The sequence below is a fragment of the Psammomys obesus genome, unplaced genomic scaffold, assembly GCF_907164565.1.
Source record: "Psammomys obesus unplaced genomic scaffold, mPsaObe1.curated_primary_1811, whole genome shotgun sequence".
In the NCBI taxonomy this organism is placed as follows: domain Eukaryota; kingdom Metazoa; phylum Chordata; class Mammalia; order Rodentia; family Muridae; genus Psammomys; species Psammomys obesus.
Window position 1 is genome coordinate 1 of NW_026592404.1, and position 20,303 is coordinate 20,303.

At 39.2% G+C, this 20,303-nt stretch overlaps 1 protein-coding gene across 1 annotated transcript; it reads left to right on the plus strand.

Annotated features, from left to right (window-relative positions):
• The first annotated feature begins 13,450 nt into the window (after window positions 1-13,450).
• Window positions 13,451-13,762, plus strand: LOC129681313 (prothymosin alpha-like). The gene has a single exon (XM_055613207.1). It carries the CDS (start codon window positions 13,451-13,453, stop codon window positions 13,760-13,762), a length of 312 nt encoding a protein of 103 aa, XP_055469182.1.
• The last annotated feature ends 6,541 nt before the right edge of the window (window positions 13,763-20,303 follow it).

A 20,303-nucleotide genomic window follows, 5' to 3' on the forward strand; every position in this document is an offset into this window, starting at 1 on the left:
TCCCTCTCCCTGTTCTACTTCAAAATCATGGCCTGTTTTTTTTTTTTTAAACAATTGCTATTGCATATTTATATGTATACATAAGTACATAAGAATTCCTAAAGATAACCTGTTGAGTCCATATAATATTACTTGTATGTATGTTATCAGGGCTGACCATTTCAAACTGGACAACCAGTTGTACTCTTCTTTTACTTAAAAAGTTAAAATGAAAGCTCTGTAAAATACTGTTTTTGATTAAATATGACATTATTGCTTGGGTAAGATTGCAGTTTATTTTATCAGGATGAAAAGGTTCTTATGTGTACAGTCATTTTTATTAACATTTCATTGGCTGCATGTAGTTATATGATTGTATAATAAAGGAAACTGAAAAATGAAATACAAGTTTTTGACTGGGGGGAAAAGGAGAAATAGATGTTAGCTCAGTGCTGACATTTCCTCCTATTCCTGTGGTGGAAAAATTTATGTGGTCTGTAAATTGAAAATTAAAAAAAAAAAAAAAACAGGCAGGTGAAATTCTAGAATATCATGAATGACTGAAAATGATTATCTTATTCAAGTTCAAGTCTATCTGGTTTTGCAAACAAATAGTTTATTTTTTTATTTGCCTTTTTAATTTTAGAAAACCCGCATTTCCCCTCCGGTTCTGAAGTTTGATTCTAGAACCTAGGTCCTTGCACAGTCTAGACAAGTGCTCTACCACTTACCAAGATTCCTAGCCTAGATTCTTTGTTTTATGCAAAAAGACTTTGCTTTAAATAGTGTGGATGGAAGCTTCTATTCAACATTGTACTTGTATTTCTAGCCATTAAAAGAGCCATAAAAGACCGAGGACCATTTCAAAGGAGAAAGTAAACTTGTTTTACACAGCGCAATTGTTTAAACATCTTAAGTAATCCATAAATAGTGGCTAAAGTTAATAAATGAATTTAGAAACATTGTGTGATTACAAGACCAGTATTTTACAAAGTCAGTTATCAGGGCTGGAGAGATGGCTCACTGGTTAGGAGCACTGGCTGTTGTGACAGAGGACCCAGGTTCAATTCTCAACACTCACATGGTAGTTCACAATTGTCTATAACTCCTGTTCCAGGGGATCTGGCACCATCATCTAGACGTACATGAAGGCAAAAAACCAATGCACATAAAAATACAAATTATAAAGCATGTCAGTTTTCCATAAACTTATCCAAAATCCCAAGACTCATCAGGTTAGTTCCGAATTTTAATTACTCCCTTGTCCAGTTGATTATTATTAACTGCGTGTGTGTACTTTGTGCATGAGTGCGAGGGTGCCAGTGCCACAGCATGCATGGGAATTCAGAAGACAACTCTGGAGCTGTTTTTCTCCTTTCACCTCCTTTCACCTGGGAATTGAACTCAGGTTACCAGGCTTGTGCAGCAAGCCCTTTTGCCCATCTTGCCAATCTGATTTGAGCTTTCAAAATTATTATTTGTTTAACCACGTTACAGGCTGATCCCAGTCCCCTCCCTCTCTCCTCTTCTCCCAGTCTCACCCTCCCATTCCCTCCTCTCCCTCTCAGACAAGGGGAGCCCCCCAAAGGGAACCAACCCACCCAGGCATTTCAAGTCCTAGCAGGACTAAATGCATCATCTCCCACTGAGGCCTGACAAGGCAGCCCAACTAGGGGAGAGAGTACCAAAGGCAGGCAACAGAGTCAGAAACAGCCCCTACTCCCATTGTTAGGGAGCCCCACATGTTGATCAAGTGGCACATCTGCTCCATATGTGTAGGGGATCTACTTCCAGCCCATGCATGCTGTTTGGTTGATGGTTCATCTCTGTGGGCCCCATTCGTCCAGGTTAGTTAGCTCTGTAGGTCTGGTATCCTTGACTCCTCTGGCTTCGTCAGTCCTTCTTCCTACTTTCCCAAAAAAAGTCCCCTAGCTTAGCCTGTTGTTTGGCTGTGGGTCTCTGCATCTGTTTCTATCAGCGGCTGAATGAAGCTTCTCAGAAGAGAGTATTCTAGGCTTCTCTCTGCAAGCATAGCAGAGTATCATTAATAATGACAACATTTGGCTCTCTCCCAAGGGTGAGTCTTAGGTTGGGCCAATTATTGGTTTCCCTAAATCTCTCCTCCATCTTTATCCCTACACATCTTGTAGGCAAGACAGATTTTGAATTGAAGATTTTATGGTTGGGTTGATGTCTTCTTCCCTCCACTAGAAATCCCTATGGCTACAGGAGGTGTCGACTTCAGGCTCCTTAACACCCAGTGCTAGGAGTCTCAGCTAGATTCACCCTCATAGACTCCCAGGATCTTCTCCTGTCCCAGAGATGCCCCCCCAACAATTTCTGTTCTCTCTCCCGGTCTCTTCCCCTCATGGTTCCCCTTCCTCCTCCCCACACCTGATCCTTCTCCAGTTACCCTTCCCACCCACTCTTCCACTCAGTTCTTGGCCTCCCTCTACTTCAGATGTCTATTTTATTTCCTCTTCTGCGTGAGATTTAAGCATCTTCCTCTTAGGCTTCTTTGGGTCTGTGGATTATAGCATGTACTTTATGACTAATATCTACTTATAAGTGAGTACATGTCGTGTGGCTTTCTGGGTTTGGGTTACCTCACGCAGGATGATCTTTTCTAGTTCCATCCATTTGCCTGCAAATTTCATGATGTCTTTGTTTTTAATAGCTGAGTAGTATTCCATTGTGTAAATGTACCACATTTTCTTTTCCTTTTTTTGGTTGAGGGACATCTATGTTGTTCTCAGTTTATGGCTATTATGAATAAAGCTGTTGTGAACATAGTTGAGCAAGTGTCTTTGTGGTGGAGCATATTTTGGGTATATAGCTGGGTTTCGGGTAGAGCTATTCTAAATTTTCTGAGAAACCTCCAAGTTGATTTCCACAGTGATTGTACAAGTTTTTATCCCCACCAGCAATTGAGAAGTATTTCTCTTTCTTCCATCCTCACCAACATGTGTTGTCACTTGAGTTTTTGATCTTAGTCATTTTGACTGGTGTAAGATGGAATCTCAGAGTCATTTTGATTTGCATTTCCCTAATGACTAAGGATATTGAACATTTCTTTAAGTGCTTCTTGGCCATTTAAGATCCTTCTATTGAGAATTCTCTGTTTAGCTCTGTACCCCATTTTTTAATTGGGTTATTTGGTTTGTTGGTGTTTAATTTCTCTGTATATTTTAGATATTAGCCCTTTGTATTGTCCTTTTTGTTTTTAATTTATTGATTTCAGCCTTTGAGTTTGATTACTCCTTTTGGGCATGTTTGCTTCTTTTTGTTCTAGACCTTTCAGATGTGCTTTTAAATTGCTAGTATGAGATTTCTCCAATTTCTTTATGAGAGCGCTTAGTGCTATGAACCTTTCTCTTAACACTGATTTCATTGTGTCCCATAAGTTTGGGTATGTTCTGCTTTCATTTTCATTGAATTCTAGAAAGTGTTTAACTTTTTTCTTTATTTCTTCCCTGATCCAGTGATCATTCAGTTCAATTTTCTAACATTTGTAGATACCCTATTGTTTCTGTTGTTGTTGAAGTCCAGCTTTAATCGATGCTGGTGTGATAAAACACAAAGTGTTATTTCAGTTTTCTTGTATTGGTTGAGGCTTGTTTTGTGACTGACTTCAAGTTTTGAGAAGATTCCATGTGGTGCCAAGAAGATTCCATGTGGTATTTGCTTGAAATATTCTGTACTCATCTATTAGGTCTATTTGATTCATAGCATTGGTTAGTTTCATTATTTCTCTGTTTAGTTTCTGTTTCAGTGATCTGTCCATTGGTGAGAGGTATGTTGAAGTCTACTATTAATGTGTGGGGTTCAATGTGTGATTTAAGCTTTAGTGATGTTTCTTTTACAAATGTGGGTGCCCTTGCATTTGGGGCTAGATGTCCAGAATTGAGATGTCATCTTGGTGGATTTCTTCTTTGATGAAGTGTCTTTACCCATCTCTTTTGATTAATTTTGGTTGAAAGTCTATTTTATTATATACTAGAATGGCAGCTCCAGCTTCCTTCTTGAGTTGGTTTGCTTGTAAAACCTTTTTCCAGCTCTTTACTCTGAGGTAATATCTATTTTGTTTTTGAGGTGTGTTTCTTGTATGAAGAAGAATGATGGCTCCTGTTTTCCCTTCCGTTTTATTAGCCTGTGTCTTTTTATTGGGAAATTGAGTCTGTTGATATTGAGAGATATTAATGATTGTTAATTCCTCCTGTTCTGACATTGGTGCTGTTAGTGTGTGTATGTGTGTTCGTGTGTGTTTTTCATCTTTTTTTTTTTTTTTTTCTTCTGATGTGGAACTTTTTATTTCCTGTCGTTTTTTGGATGTAGTTAACATCCTTGGGTTGGAGTTTTCCTTTTAGTATTTTCTGAAGGGCTGGATTTTTGTATTGATGATGTTTAAATTTGGTTTTGTCTTATAATATCTTGTTTTCTCCATCAATGGTGATTGAGAGTTTTGCTGGGCATGGTAGTCTAGGCTGTCATCTGTGATGTCTTAGAGGCTGCAAGACATCTGTCCAAGCCCTTCTGGCTTTTAGAGTCTCTGTTAAGAAGTCTGATATAATTCTGATAGGTAATCAGAATTCTGTCTTTATAAGTTACTTGGTCCTTTTTCCTTGCAGCTTTTAATGTTCTTTGTTATGTAGATTTAGTTTTTTAATTATTATGAGGTGGGAAGATTTTCTCGTTTGGTCCAGTCTAATTGATATTCTGTATACTTCTTGTAGTTTAAAGATATTTCTTTCTTTAGGCTGAGGAAATCTTGTTGAAAATATTTTCTGGTTCTTGGAGCTGGGAATCATCTTCTATTCCTGTTATTCTTGGTCTAGGCTTTTCGTAGTATCCCAGATTTCCTGGATGTTTTGTGTCAGGAATTTTTTAGATTTAACATTTTCTTTACTGTTGTATCAGTTTCTTCTATTGTATCTTCTACTCCTGAGATGTTCTCTTCTACCTAGTGTTCTGTTGGTGATGTTTCCATCTGTTGTTCCTGTTCTCTTCCCTAGGTTTTCTATCTCCAGGATTCAGGTTGTGTTTTCTTTATTGTTTCTACTTCCATTTTTGGGTCTTGAACAGTTTTATTCATTTTCTTTACCTTTAAAATTTTGTTTTTTAATATTTCTTTAAGGGATTTATTAATTTTTTCTTTACCTCTATCATTTTCATAAGATTAGATTTAAAGTCACTTTCTTGTGCTTCAGCTGTGTTTAGATATCCTGGGCTTGCTGTAGTATGATAGATGGGTTCTGGTGATGCCATTTTGCCTCCTTGTTTGTGTTCTTATGTTGGACTTTAACCATCTGGTTGTCTCTGGTATTGGCAGGCGTCAGGTGATGCTGGCCCATTTGTATGCCAGAAAAATGGAGTACTAGGGTACAGGTGGGGTTTATCTCTGGTGGTCCTGGGTGGCTGTAGGCCTCTGGGGATGGAGGTTAAGCTGGTGGTCCTTGATGACTAAAGTACTCTGGGAATGCAAAGGGTTGTGGTCCGGGAGTTGGAGTATTATACCGGGGGACAGAATGTAGCTCACTGCTGTTGGGCTTGCAAGCAGGCTAGAGGCCTGGACCATAAAGGTCTCACCTATTTGTCCCAGGTGGCTGCAGTCCTCTCTCTAGGGGCCTAGGCTGTGCAGTTGAGCTGTGGGCTGGGAATGAATTTCACAGAGGACAGGGCAGGGCTTAATCCTGCTAGGTTTGTTGGAGGACAGGGTGGGCTGGGGATTGTGGGTGGAGAGGTCTCAGCTGATACTTTCTGCTGGCCTCTGGGAATGCAAGCAGGATTGTGGTTTGAGAGATGGAGAGTACAGGGTGCAGGGTGTCACTGCTGTGCTTGTCCCTGCTGCCCAGCAGGCAGGGGCCTGGGATACAGAGGTCTTACATATGTGTCATGGTGGCTGATTTGAGTTTTTTAGATGGGAAAAATGACTCAGTATTTGTATAGAATGTGTGTTTAATGAATGACAGCTAAGTATTGTTTATTCAGTCTTTCATTCATTCATTCATTCATTCATTCATTTATTTTATTTCAGGCTACAGACAAGAGAAAAGCTCTAGAAGAGACCAAAGCATATACAACTCAATCTCTAGCAAGTGTTGCTTATCAGATAAATGCATTGGCCAACAATGTACTCCAGTTGCTGGATATCCAAGCGTCTCAGCTTCGGAGGATGGAGTCTTCCATCAATCATATCTCACAGGTACCAGCTTGCAAAGTCTTTTAGGTTTATGTTTAGTCAAATGACAGCATGTGTCTTTAGGCATAGTCATACTGATAAGGGTACATACCTGCTGAGAAATGTGTCACTAGGAGATTTTACTATGGTGTGAACATCTATGTCAGTGTGCATGGCATATAAGTCTCTGTTCCCAGTGGATGGTTGATGCTTTCAAGAGTGGGAAATACAAGGTGCATGCGGTTGTTCTTGCTGCAGAAAAACACAGTTTTAAAAGTTAAAAAAAAAAAATTGTATTAGTTGGGGTTAGAGAGATGCCTTCACGATCAAAAGCACTGGCTGCTCTTCCAGAGAACCCTAGTTTATTTCCTAGTTTCCACATGGCTCTCTAAGTCCAAGAAATCCAATACCCTCACAACAGACATACATACAGCCAGTACACATAAGATTAAAAGAAATCATTTAAAAAATTTACTCCAGGAAAAATAGTAGTAATATACTCGAATACAGTGGTAACAAGGATTGTAAATATATAAACCAGTAATAAATTATTTTTATTTTTATCAGATATTGTACATATAAAAGTGTTTCATAACAGTACAGCAGATGTGTTTACACAGTCACTGTTATGAAACATAAGTAATTCATTGTGCTTGGATGCTGAGTATATTATCCTAACAGATCTCAGATACATAAGGAGTCTCAGACAGTTGTAATGTAATGATGGTAAAGATAACCTGATATGAAATCTTTATGTATGTGAGTGTTTTGCCTACAAATACTGGCTGTGTACCACATGAGTGCTTCGTGCACAGAAGGTAAAAAGAGGGTGTTCGGTTCGCTAGGACTACAGTTACAGATGGTTCTGAACTTTGGGTTTTTGTTTGTTTGTTTGTGTGTGTGTGTGTGTGTGTGTGTATATATATATATATATGTATATATGTATATATGTATATACATATATATATATGTATATGTATGTATGTATATATATATATGAGACAGGATTTCTCTGTGTAGCCTTGGCTGTCCTGGATCTTACATTGTAGACCAGGCTGGCCTCAAACTCAGAAATCCACATGTCTCTCTGCCTGTTGGGACTAAAGTCATGCACCACCACTGCCCAGCTGGATTCATCTCTCCAGTCCTCTGCCTTAGCCTTTTGAGTGCTGGGTTCAGAAGCATGTACCACTGAGCTTGCTTTTACTGTTTGTGTGTGTTTGTTTAAAATCTTCCTTTTACATTTGTAGAAAAACAACACAAACCTCAACATTTAAAGTGTTCTGTTGTTGTTTTGACTGTGGATGGAACTTAGACATTGTATATTGTAGTCATGCATTCTACTACTGACCTACACACTCAGCTTCTTGTTAATCTTTGTTTTGAGGTAGCCTATGTTAAGTTGTCCAGGCTGCCCGTAAACTCTCCGTCACCCTGCTTTAGCCTCCTCAGTAGCTGGGATGATACTAAGTCCCACCATGCCATCTTCTTGACTTTTCTTGAGGTAAAATAAATTACATATAATTAAAGCTTTTAATAGTATTTTGAAAAATTTTACATATTCCTTCTTAAGAGATCATCAGCATAAAGAAAGGAACATATGCTTTTTGTAAACCTTCCCTTTTTCCCATTCCTTGTTCTCAGGCTTTCTGTTATTATAGAATAGTTTACATTTTGTAGAATTCTGTGTGAATGCAATCATGCACCTATTCCCTACCCCTTTCATTTTGGTTCAACTTTTTTCATACAGCATATTTAACCTTTGAGATTTACCTATATTGTTCCATATAAAAGAGTCACTGCTTTTTATTGCTGAGTTGTTTCATTACTAAGCATTTCTGTATCTAGTGTTGGAAATATAAGTTTTTATTTTGTCAGTTACATATTAAACTTCCATGAACATTTATATATAGATATTTCTATAGTCAAATCCTTTTTTAATTTTTAAAAAGTATATCTTTATTTTTTTGTGTGTGGGCATGTATGTGCCTCAGCATATTATGTTTGGAGGTCAGAGATGAATTAGAAGGAGTAGTTCTCTCAATGTGGGTCCTGGAGTGAACTCAGGTTGTGAGGCTTGGTAGCAAGCATATGCCTTTATGTACTTTCAGATTCTCACTGGTCCTGCTTTTGTTTCTTTAGGACAAATATCCATGTGCCATGATTAGCTTACGTGGTAGATGTCTGTTTATAAGAAATTGTTACTGTTTTCAAAAGTGGTTTTGCTGTCCGAGAGATTCTATAAGAAATGAGACCATAGATTTTGTTACTTTTTATGCATCTGTGGAAGGGAACAGGTTTTTGTTGTTGATGTGTTTTGGTTTTTTGTTTGTTTCTTTTAAATCTCTTAATAAGGTGAATTATGCAGGTTTGGTTTTGGTTTTGTATTATTTAAAACCTCCTTCGTCTACAGAATGAGTTCAGGGCAAACCTAAGTAAGTTACCTAGATCCTTTCTCAGAATTTAAAATTTCAAGGGCTGGGGGCATTAGCTAGGGCTGTAGTTCAGTGAGAGAAGGCTTGCCTAACATATTCACGGGTCTGGGTTTGATCTCTACTGAAAAGAAAACAAACAAACAAAAAAACCTGAGTGTATATATTTTAGTGTGTATGTGTTTGGCTTGTGGTGAATTGTTTCCTTGTGTTTTCTCTAATTTTGTTTAAAAAGTCATCATCTCATCTTCAAGTCTCAACTCTGACTGAGAAGATGTCATCTTTGAGAGCTTATGCAGCCGGTCAGTCATCCATTGATGGTCCAAACTGAGAGTTGCAGTCTCCTGTCTACCAGTGTCCCATTAGTCCAGAGTATTTACAGCTTTCAAACCTGAAGACTTCATAAAACACACTATATTTCTTGGTGTAATTGCTCCCATGGTCTTAAGCATTAGTTTTCAGTTGTTGCTGTAACAAAGTAATTAGTGGTTGATCACAGCTTACTGTGCTCATAGTTGTAGAGGTCAGAGATCTGCCTTGCGTTTTCATGGGCTGCAGTTAACATGTGGCTGGGTTGCACCCCTTTTGGATGTTTTAGGGCAGAATCTCTTGCCTTGCCCCTTTTCAGCTTCTAGTGGCCTTCTGAAGTGCCCCCACCCCCCCCACCTCTCGATTGCTGCTTCTTCATCTCTGTAGTTTTGTTTTTTTGGAAACAGGGTCTTTCTTTGTGATATTAGCTACCCTTATACTAGCTAGGAAGCCCATCCTGGTCTTGAACTCACAGCAGTCCTCTTGTCTCAGCCTTCCAAATGCTGAGATTATCCTTCCTCTTCTTATCAGCAATGACCAGTTGAGTCTTTTTCAAACTGTGCTTCTGATCAGTGCTGATCCTTTTGCTCTGAGAGTCACTTAGAAAAGGCTCTGTGATTTCATTTCGCCTACTCTGATACCACTCTAATCATCTTTGTCTCACAGGCTTCTTCATTATAGCTATAAAATTGTTCACCTGCTTAACACTGAAATGTGAATTTTAAAAAAGATGCTGGCTGGGGTATGGTGTTCTATGACAAAGGCCCAGCACTAGAGAGGCAGAGGCAAGAGAATCTCTATGAAATGAGGCAAGCCTAATGAGTTCCAGGATGTTCAGGGCTTCATAGAGAGACCCTGTTTCAAAACAAAGCAAAAAAGAAGCTGCTTCATGTTTGATGTTTTAAAAATGTTTTTGTAAAAGTTCTCACTCTGTAGTCCATGTTGGCCTTGAAACTGTTGTGGGTTCAGTTTGGTCCTATCCCTTTCTCTGTCTTTTTAGATCTCTGCTTTTTCTCTTTTCTTTCCTTTCCTTTCTTTTTTTTCCTTTCCTTTCATTTTCTTCTCTTCTTCTTCCTTCTCCTTTTCCACTTCTTCTTCTCTCCTCTTCTTGCCCCTCCTCCCTCTTTTCTTTTCCTAACACACCTTATAAAAATTAATATTATAGTTGCATGTGGTGGCACATACCTTTAATCTTAGCAGATCAGGCAGAAAGGAGATCTCTCTTGAGTTCAAGACCAGCCTGCTCTACACAAGAAACTCAGGGCAGCCAGGACTACACAATGAGACCCTGTCTTTAACAACAACAACAAACACCCAAACAAAAGGAATATTACATAATGAAATTAAAAATGCAAATCTCATTAAAATGTTTAACAGACATGGTTTAAGTCAATACTGTGATATTATGTAAAATTGTTAAGATTGGTTAGAAACAGAACAAATTACACCTTTGCTGATTCTGACTTTTATATATTGCTGTGTTAAATTTTGAGAAGTAAAGTATGCTTTGGTTGTGTCCTGACTACACATGGACTCTGTTGCTGTCATATTAAAGGCTTCAGGTCTGTTCCTGAAACTTTGGAAGTTCCCTTTATCAATTTCATTAAGTGGCCTTATAATGTAAAGACACCAAGGACAAAAATATCAAACTTGGGAACAGGTCCAAGGAAATTATTCATGGAACTAGTTTTGCCACCGGAAAAGGCTTGTTTGTTGTAGATGAGGTATATAGAGCAGTTACCGCTCACCACTTTCATACTTCGTCATAAATACCAGGCATAAATACCTGTCTTCTAAAACATCACACTTGCTGCCAGTTTTACTAACTGACATCAACTATAATTTGTAAGAGCGCATCATTAACATACAACCAAGGAAGAAGAGAAGGAAAGTCAGTCTTTAAATTTGTTCCATTAAGAAAAAAAGTGTTCTCCTTATCTTTCAAATCCAATAGCTAATTTTGAGTGAAACAAGTTTGGAAGGTTAGGTCATCAGTTCTAAAAAAAAAAAAAATGCTGCCATTTGTGCTCATATATTTAAATTTGTTTTTAAAATATAAATACTAGTATTAGTTATGTCTGAGAAATATTTTCCTAAGTCTTATTTACAAACACGATGAATGGCAAAGATGGAAATGTTAAAATAGGAAGGTATGAGATGAAATGTATTTACATAAAAACTCTCAACTTTTTAGAAATCCCTACATATTTTGTATATATACATATGTACATACCTCTTGGTCATTGGACCTAAGGCGCAAATAAATGTAATAATCACAATTAAATTCTTATTAGGTCTTTTAGTGACATATCAATGTGATTTAAGTAGAGTAGTACCTACAGATATACATGCTCTTATGGTTTGATGAAAATGCTATTCCTGGTGGCCTTTTTTTTTTTATTTAACTCAAATGGCACATTATACTTGGTAACACTAATCAAAGAAAAATGCAGAGACCATTCAGATCACACTTATGAATGTTTGGCTGAATATTTCCTTTCTGTAGCTGAAGTGTAGAGATTAGATTTGTTTCTATCATGCCTTTTAAACCAAGCTTGGTTAAGGTTAATTGTGGGACAGTCGTCTCTTTTTACCAGTTTATATAGTCTGTGCATATGTACCATTCACCATCAGAATGCTGCCTTCCCTGTGGAGCTCAGCACTGCTCAGCTGGTTTAGGTAACACTGTGGACCCAGCGTGGCCATTGCCTTCCTCAACTTGTGCAGTCTTCAAGAATACTAAGGACTCACAGCACAGACAGGGTATTGGACCTGGGACAAGTGGCTCTTGTTTTTGCTGTTAGGGCTGAAAAGATTTTCCTGCCTTTTCTCTACTGAAATTCCCCATTTCATAGCTCTAAGGAAAAGTCAGTACTGTGCCTCTTCTCTTTAAGTCTCATTTTTTTAAAAAATTTACTGCTCTAGAAGTGGAGTGACCTAGGAAAATGGAGCCAATAAACGAGGTGAACTAAAATCTCATGCCATAGCCAACTTTATTCAGAGCGTCAGACAACTTATACGTGACGGTTAAGAGGAGTCGTGGGAGTAAAGTGTACAGTCACAAGGGCAAGTTGCCCATGGCAAAACATGTTTTTCCATAGAGTCATATAAACAGGTAAAGCCAGTTGTAATGTGTAATCTGAAGTCAACTCACTCTTATCTGCTTTGTCTGGGAGCAGCACGGAAGCATAATCTAAGAGCAGTTCCCTGTTTTTGAAGAAACTGAGGTCACAAGGCTTTTGTCTTGGATTCTTGGAGGTTTTTTCCAAGCACTCAGAAATCTCACATAGACTCCAATCTTGGACCATGTTCTGACACTCTGTGTGTCTTTTTAAGTGCCATGGTGGGGATGGAATTGAACCCGTTCTTTAGGCCTAATAGGCTAAGTACTCTATCACCGAGTTGCAACTCCAGTCCTTGGTTTTTCAGATGTGGTCTTCCTGTGTTTCTAAGGGTGCCCTGACGTTGCTGCTTCTGCTTCATTCTGCCTGAGTGCCAGGAGGCAGGCACATTGCCATTGCATAGCCTCAGCAGCTTTCCTTCCATTCTCTTCTTCCTTCTCTACTTATCACTCCTTCACCAATCATTCTCCTCTTTACCCCTCTTCCCATCCCCTCCTTTCGCCTCCTCCCCCTTCCGCCAGTCTTCTCCTGCTCTCCCTCCCAGCTCCTTTTTCCTTCTTCCTCTCTTTTATTCTCCCCTCTGCCCTGCCTTTTCCTCTTTTTCCTTCTCCTTTACTCCTGCCTTCTTCCTCACTTCCTTCTGTCCTGTTATTTTATTTTTGAGGCAGAATTTCACTCTGTGCTCAGGCTGGCCTAGAGCTTGGTCTGTCGCCCAAGCTGATCTCACACTTACTACAGTCAGTGCCAGGGTTACATGGGTGTGTCATCAGACCCTTCTTTGAAATGTTTTATCTTTTTCTGACTTTAATTTGGGCCAAAGTTGTGGTGTATGTAGATATAGCTATATCATTAGACTTTATTTCACAAATCTCTCCTCCAAATTGGGTTTTATGTGAAGGTTGCTAAATGTCAGTCACTTTTACTTGAGGGATTATAATAAAAATTCAAGCTCTGTTATACCTTTTTCTATCCTTAGTCTTGCTTTCTAGAGTTCTTGTATATAGTACATAATATGTGCTAGGGTATTTTATACATGTGAGTAAATACGAATTAACTTATCTTACAACAGCTTGCTGTAGTGGTGCACAGATTTAATCCCAACACTCAGGAGGCAGAGGTATATTGATCTCTGAGTTCCAGGTTAGCCAAGGATGCATAGGAAGCTCCTGTCTCAAAACATGGTCAGACAAGAAAACAAACAACATCAGTCTCTTTGCAGATGCAGAGGCTAGGTAACTTAGACAGGCTTATACACTATTTAAAAATGGTATCCTGTTGACTGGTTGCTCCGAAAAGCCATCTTTACATTGTTTCCGGGTCCTGCTCTGCTCTTGCTGCAGCCAGCTTCACTGCCACCTCCTCCACTAGAACTTTGGCAGCTTTCTTGCCAGCGTCCTCCAACTCGATTTCTTTCTCACTTGGCATGCCCCATGTTAGATGAGGTGGTGAACACTAGCTCTGAGATCACCACCAAAGACTTGAAGAAGGAAGTTGTGGAGGAGACAGAGAATGGAAGAGATGCACCTGCCAGTGGGAATGTTAATGAGGAAAATGGGGAGCAAGAGGCTGACAATGATAAAGGGGAAGAGGAGGAGAATGAGGAGGATGAAGAAGGTGACAGTGAGGAAGAGGACAGAGATGAAGATGAGGAAACTGAGGCTTCTATGGGCAAGCGGAGAGCTGAAGATGATGAGGATGATGGTATTGACACCAAGAAGGAAAAGACTGATGAGACAAGATAACAAGCAGGAAAAGCTAAACTTAAGGGACTGTGACCTCTTCACCCTCCACTTCCCATCTCAGAATTTAAACGTGGTCACCTTCAGTAGAGAAGCAGGTCCTGCCCATAGTGGGCAGTGCTACCCACAGATGATATGTGTGTTCCACACCCCACTAAAACCACAACATGAATTCACAACAGGAGAGAAAAAAGAACCAAAAAAAAAATACTTTAAAAGAAAAAATTGTATTTTTATATACATTTTACGTTTTTGTACATAGTAGGGGTCATCCATTTTTAATGATAATGGGTGACCAAACCAGCCTTCAGAGTGTTCTCTGTCCTCTTCTGACTCTACTTGTGTGACCATGTTCATTATAATCTCAAAGGAAAAAAAAAAAGTTGTAAAAAACAACAACAACAAAAGTCTTATTCCGAGTATTCCAGTAACGTTTTTGTGTACATACTTAGCTCTATTATAAGTAGTCGGTTTAAAAGGCCAAAGGTAAAAGATTTTTTTCTTTTGTCTATGAAGTTGCTGTTTATTTATTTATTTTTGCCTGTTTGATGTATGTATGAAATAGTATCAAACAATAAATTAGAATTTTATTTTGCTGAGTTGTTCTAACAGAAAACTGACATCATGTTAACCAAACAAAGTTGCTTTAGCATCTGTTATTACTTGTTGTACTATCCTCCTTTTTCTAGACTTTTCTTTGTTGTAGGGAGACAGTGCTATAGTTTAGAGTATAAACCTGAGGCCTTACACATGGCAGAGAAGCACCGATAGCTGAGCTCACCCACGGCCCTCTTTTAAGCTTCTAAAGGCAGTGTTTTGCCTCATCTGTTCCTGCCACAGTCTTGGAGACAACTGAAGTCTCTGAGTACAGAGCCAAGGTTGGTCCAGAACCAAGATTCTCCTTGCTTCTGCACGGATTACAGACATGCTCTGTCAATTCTGGATGTTTTAAGTGCTTTTGTAATTAACTTGTCTTTTTGTTTTCTTTCAGTCAACTTTTTGAATATTTATTTTATTTAGTGGCTGGTGTGTGTGTGTGTGTGTGTGTGTGTGTGAGAGAGAGAGAGAGAGAGAGAGAGAGAGAGAGAGAGAGAGAGAGAGCGCTCTTACAGGGCTTGCCTAACTGTTGGTCTTACTAAGAGGATGCTGTGCTGCCCCTTGAGGGCAGTTTCTATCTGGAGATGAGGACACTATATATTTTTGCTGTGTTATCTTTTCTAAATATACCATTCTTCATCTCTTTAGGAAACTTCCTTCAGTTTTACTTTTTGGTTATATCTATTAATTTTTTCTTTTCAAGTTTCAATAGTTATCTTTAAAAGAGTTATGTTTACCGATTAGTTTTTATTCTTCATGAAAGCTCTTTTTTTACCCCCCCCCCCAACAGGGTTTCTCTCTATAGGCGTTATTGCCCTGGACTCACTTAGTAGGCCAGGCTGACCTCAAACTCACAGAGATCTGCCTGCTTCTGCCTCCCTGACTGCTGGGATTACAGGCGTGGGCCACTGTGCCTGGATTTTACGTTTTAAGTTCTTGTTTTTTTTTTTTTTTTTTTTTTTTTAAATTTCTTTTTTTTTTTTTAAATTTTTTTTTTTTTTTTTTTCTTTCCCCAGATTCTGTTTCTGACTTGTTTTATCTCCCTTCATTCCTTATGGAATTTGGTAATCAGTTTTTGTTTGTTTGTTTTGTTTTTAAGAATTTAAAGAATTAGAGACTATAATGCCTAACTATAATTCCTAACTAGCTTTGTTGTTATAGTGTTAATATTCTTGTTTTTATTTTTTAAATAAAAAATATTGAACATTTGTATGTGTGTTTGTCTGCATTTGTGTCTGTTTGTTTGTCTGGTGTGTCTATACACATGCCTTAGCAGTTGTGATCAGAGGAACCTACTGGAATTTGCTCTGATCTGTTACTCTGTAGGGTGCAGGAATTGAACTTAGGTTGTCAGGCTTGATGGCAAAGCCTTTGCCTGCTGAGCCATCTGGCCATTTAGCCTTTCATTATTTTGTTTTTTAACTTTTGCACATGTATATATTATGTGTTGAGCATATTCCCTAACTACCTTCCTTTTCTCTTTCTCCCCACCACCCTCTCCCATTGGTCACTTTTCCTAGATAACTTTCTTTTCTGTTTGTTTATTTATTATTGGGGTAGGGTGGCATAACATGGTGTGTATGTGGAGGTTAGAGGAAACTTTGGTGTTGATTTTCTCCTTCCACCTTTACATAGTCTCTTAGTTAGGGTTACTATTGCTGTGATAAAACAACATGAGCAAAAGTAATTTAGGAAGAAAAAAGTTTATTTGGCTTACACTTCCACATCATAGTCCATAACTGAAGGAAATAAGGACAAGAATCCAAACAGGGCTGAAACCTAGAGGCAAGAGCTGATGCAGAGGCCATGGAGGGGTGCTGCTTACTGGCTCTTCCCCGTCTGTCACTAATTAAGAAAATATCCTACAGCTTGCCTATAGATTACTGTGGCTTTTGACATAAAACTGGCCAGCACACATGGGTTCCACATACATTCAGGTTGTCAGGCTTGCCTAGCAAGCAAGCAAGCAGCCTTCTCTGAATCATCTCTCTTCCCCCTTACTTTTACTTTCTAGCCTAGTTGTAACTCAGCCTGGGATGGGACTTGGGATCCTTCTGCCCATTGCTCCCAAGTGTTGCTATTATAGTCATGGGCCACCATGCCTAGTTATTTTATAATAATTCTGACTCAAGTGTTTCATATTATGTGTTTCCATGGAGTCTGATTTTGCAGTTCATATTTTTGTAAGAAATCTATTTTGTTGTATGTGTGTGTGTGTGTGTGTGTGTGTGTATGCCATTCTGAATCAAGTTAATTTCAGAGTTGATTAGGACCTTGTTTCAGGCCTATTGAACAGAGCTCTGTAACAGAATTTTGGGCATAGGGCCATTTCCAGAGTCTGGTCCAAATAAACAGTAGACAAAGATTGTCTTTTTCTTTTGCTGAAGGCATTCTCTATGTAGCTTGTCTCAGACTTTTTCTACCCATCTCTGTTTTCTATTCAGGTCAAAAGGATTTAGATTTTGATTTCTTAGTTGTTTTCAGCAAATATATATTGTGGCTTTATTTATATGTAAGAGCCCTTCTTTCCTTGAAACCTGTAATTTAGTGGCAGTTGTGAGGTTCCTAGGTTTCCTGATAAACACATTGTAGAAAATAAGGACATATCAAATAAGGACACGACTGCTGTGCTTTAATCTTCCTGACAGGGTTGTTGGGTCATCCCCCCCCCACCTTTCTTTACTGCAAGATTTTAAAAAGAAGCATATGTATTCTTCCCCTCTCACCGAAGTAACAAGGACAAGAAGAAGAACACATCTAAAACAAATTATTTCTTTGTGGTAATTTTACATAACTAATTTTATGTTTTAATTTTAATTTCTTTCTTCACCATTTATTCATTATATATCCTGATTGAAGCTCCCTCCCTCAACTACCCCCAGTCCCACCCTCCCTTCCTCTTCCCCTCTTCTCCTCATCCTCTTCCACTAGTCCACTGAAAGGGAGAATTCTCCACCATTGCCATCTGCCCATAGCTTATCAAGTGTCATCAGGACTGCCTGGATCTTCTTCCTTTGTGGCCTGGCAAGGCTGCATCATCAGGAACAAGTGATCAAAGAGCAGTCAACAGAGTTCATAATAGAGGCAGGCCCTGATCCCCCTCACTCTGAGATCCACATGGAGACTGAGCTGCCGATAGGCCACATCTGAGCAGGGGGTCTAGGTCCTCTTCATGCATGGTCCTCTCTTGGTGCATCAGACTCTGCAGGACTCCCTGGGCTCAGATCCTTTAGCTTTGTTGGTCTCCTGTGGGGCTCCTGTTCCTTCCATGTCCCTCTTTCCCCACCCCTCTCTTCTTCCATAAGACTCCTGCTCTCTGCCCAAAGTTTGGCTGTGAGTCTCAGCATTTACTTCAATCCCCTTTTGGGTGGATCTTTTCAGAGGACTCTCTGTGGTAGGCTCCACAATTTCTGTATCCATTCCTCTGTTGAGGGACATGTAGGTTTTTTCCCAGATTCTGGCTGTTACAAATGAAGCTGCTATGAACATAACTGAGCAAATGTCCTTATTGAATGGTGGAGCATCTTTTGGATATGTGCCCAGAAGTGGTATAGCTGGATCTTGAGGTAGTACTATTCTCAATTTTCTGAGAAAGCGCAAGATTGATTTCCAAAGTGGTTGTACAAGTTTGCACTCCCACCAACAATGGAAGAGGGTTCTCCTTTCTCCACATCCTCTCCAGCATGTGTTGTCACTTGAGATTTTGATCTTAGACATTCTGATTGGTGTAAGATGGAATCTGAGTTGTTTGGATTTGCTGATGGCTAAGGATGTTGAGCATTTCTTTAAGTGTTTCTCTACCATTCGATACTCCTCTTTTGAGAATTCTCTGCTTAGCTCTGTACTCCATTTTTAATTGGATTATTATTATTTTTTGTGTGTGTGTGTGTGTCTGATTTCTTGAGTTCTTTATATGTTCTGGATATTAACCCTCTATCGGATGTAGTGTTGGTGAAAGTCTTTTCCCAGTCTGTAGGCTGTTGTTTTGTTCTGTTGGCAGTGTCCTTTGCTTTACAGAAGCTCTTCAGTTTTATGAGGTCCCATTTATTGATTGTTGATCTTAGAGCCTGTGCTGTTGGTATTCTGTTCAAGAAGTTGTCTCCTGTGCCAATGAGTTTGAGGCTCTTCCCCACCCTTTTTCTTCTAACAGGTTTAGTGTGTCTTGTTTTATGTTGAGATCTTTGATCCACTTGGACTTTAATTTTGTGCAGGATGATAGATATGGGTCTAATTGCATGTTTCTACATGGGGATTTCCAGTTAGACCAGCACCATTTGTTGAAGATGCTATCTTTTTTTTCCATTATATGGTCTTGGCTTTGTAAAAAAATCAAGCGTCTCTAGGTGTGTGGGTTTATTTTCTGCGTCTTCATTGATCCACCATTCTGTTTCTATGCCAGTACCATGCAGTTTTTATTTCTATTGCTTTGTATAGTACAGCTTGAGATCAGGGATAGAGATAACCTCGAGACAATCTGTTGTTGTACAGGATTGTTTTAGCAATTCTGCCTTTTTTTGTTTTTACATATGAAATTGAGAATTGTTCTTTCAAGTTCTGTAAAGAATTGTGTTGGTGTTTTGGTGGAAATTGCATTGAATCTGTAGATTGCTTTTGGCAGGGTGACCATTTTCACTATGTTAATCCTATCGATCCGTGAGTGTGGGAGATCTTTCCATCTTCTGATATCTTCTTCACTTTCTTTCTTTAGAGACTTGAAGTTGTTTTCAAACAGGTCTTTTACTTGCTTGGTCAGAGTCACCTCAAGGTACTTTATGTTATTTGTGGGTATTTTAAAGGCTGTAGTTTCCCTAATTTCTTTTTCAGCTCTTTTTCTTTTGTATACAGGAGGGCTACTGAATTTTTTGAGTTAATTTTGTATCTACCCACTTTGCTGGAGGTGTTTATCAGCTGAAGGAGTTTTCTGGTTGAATTTTTGGGGTCACTCCTGTATACTAGCATATTATCCCCAAATAGAATGTGGAGAAAGGGGAACCCTCCTCAATTGCTGGGGGGAATGTAAACTTGTATAACCACTTTGGAAAGCAATCTGGTGCTTTCTCAGAAAATTAGGAATAGTGCTTCCTCAAGATCCAGCTATACCACTCCTAGGTATATATCCAAAAGGTGCTCAAGTACACAACAAGGACATTTACTCAACCATGGTCGTAGCAGCTTTATTTGTAATAGCCAGAATCTGGAAACAACCCAGATGTCCCTCAATGGAGGAATGGATACAGAAATTGTGGTATTTTTACACAGTGGAGTACTACTCAACAATTAAAAACAGGGGAATCGTGAAAGTTGCAGCAAGTGTTGGTAACTAGAAAAGAGTATCCTGAGTGAGGTATCCCAGAAGCAGAAAGACACACATCGTATATACTCACTTATATGTGGATATTAGATATATAGGACAAACATACTAAAATCTGTACACCTAAGGAAGATGGACAAGAAAAAGGACCCTGGGTAAGATGCTCAATCCTCATTCAGAAAAGGCAAATGGGATGGACATCGGAAGAGGGAGAAAACAGGGAACAGGACAGGAGTCTACCACAGAGGCCTTCTGGAAAACTCTATCCAGCAGGATATCAAAGCAGATGCTGAGTCTCTTAGCCAAACTTTGGGTAGAGTGCAGGGAATCTTATGAAAGAAGGGGGAGATAGAAAGACCTGGAGGGGACTGGAACTCCATAAGGAGAGCAACAGAACCAAAAATACTGGGCACAGGGGTCTTTTCTGAGACTGATACTCCAACCCAGGACCATTCATGTAGATAATGTAGAACCCCTGCACACATGTAGCCCATGGCAGCTCAGTGTCCAAGTGGGTTCCCTAGTAAGGGGAACAGGGACTGTGTCTGACATGAACTCAGTGAACTCTTTGAACACCAACCCCTGAGTGAGCAGCCTTACCAGACTACAGAGGAAGACAATGTAGCCAGGCCTGAT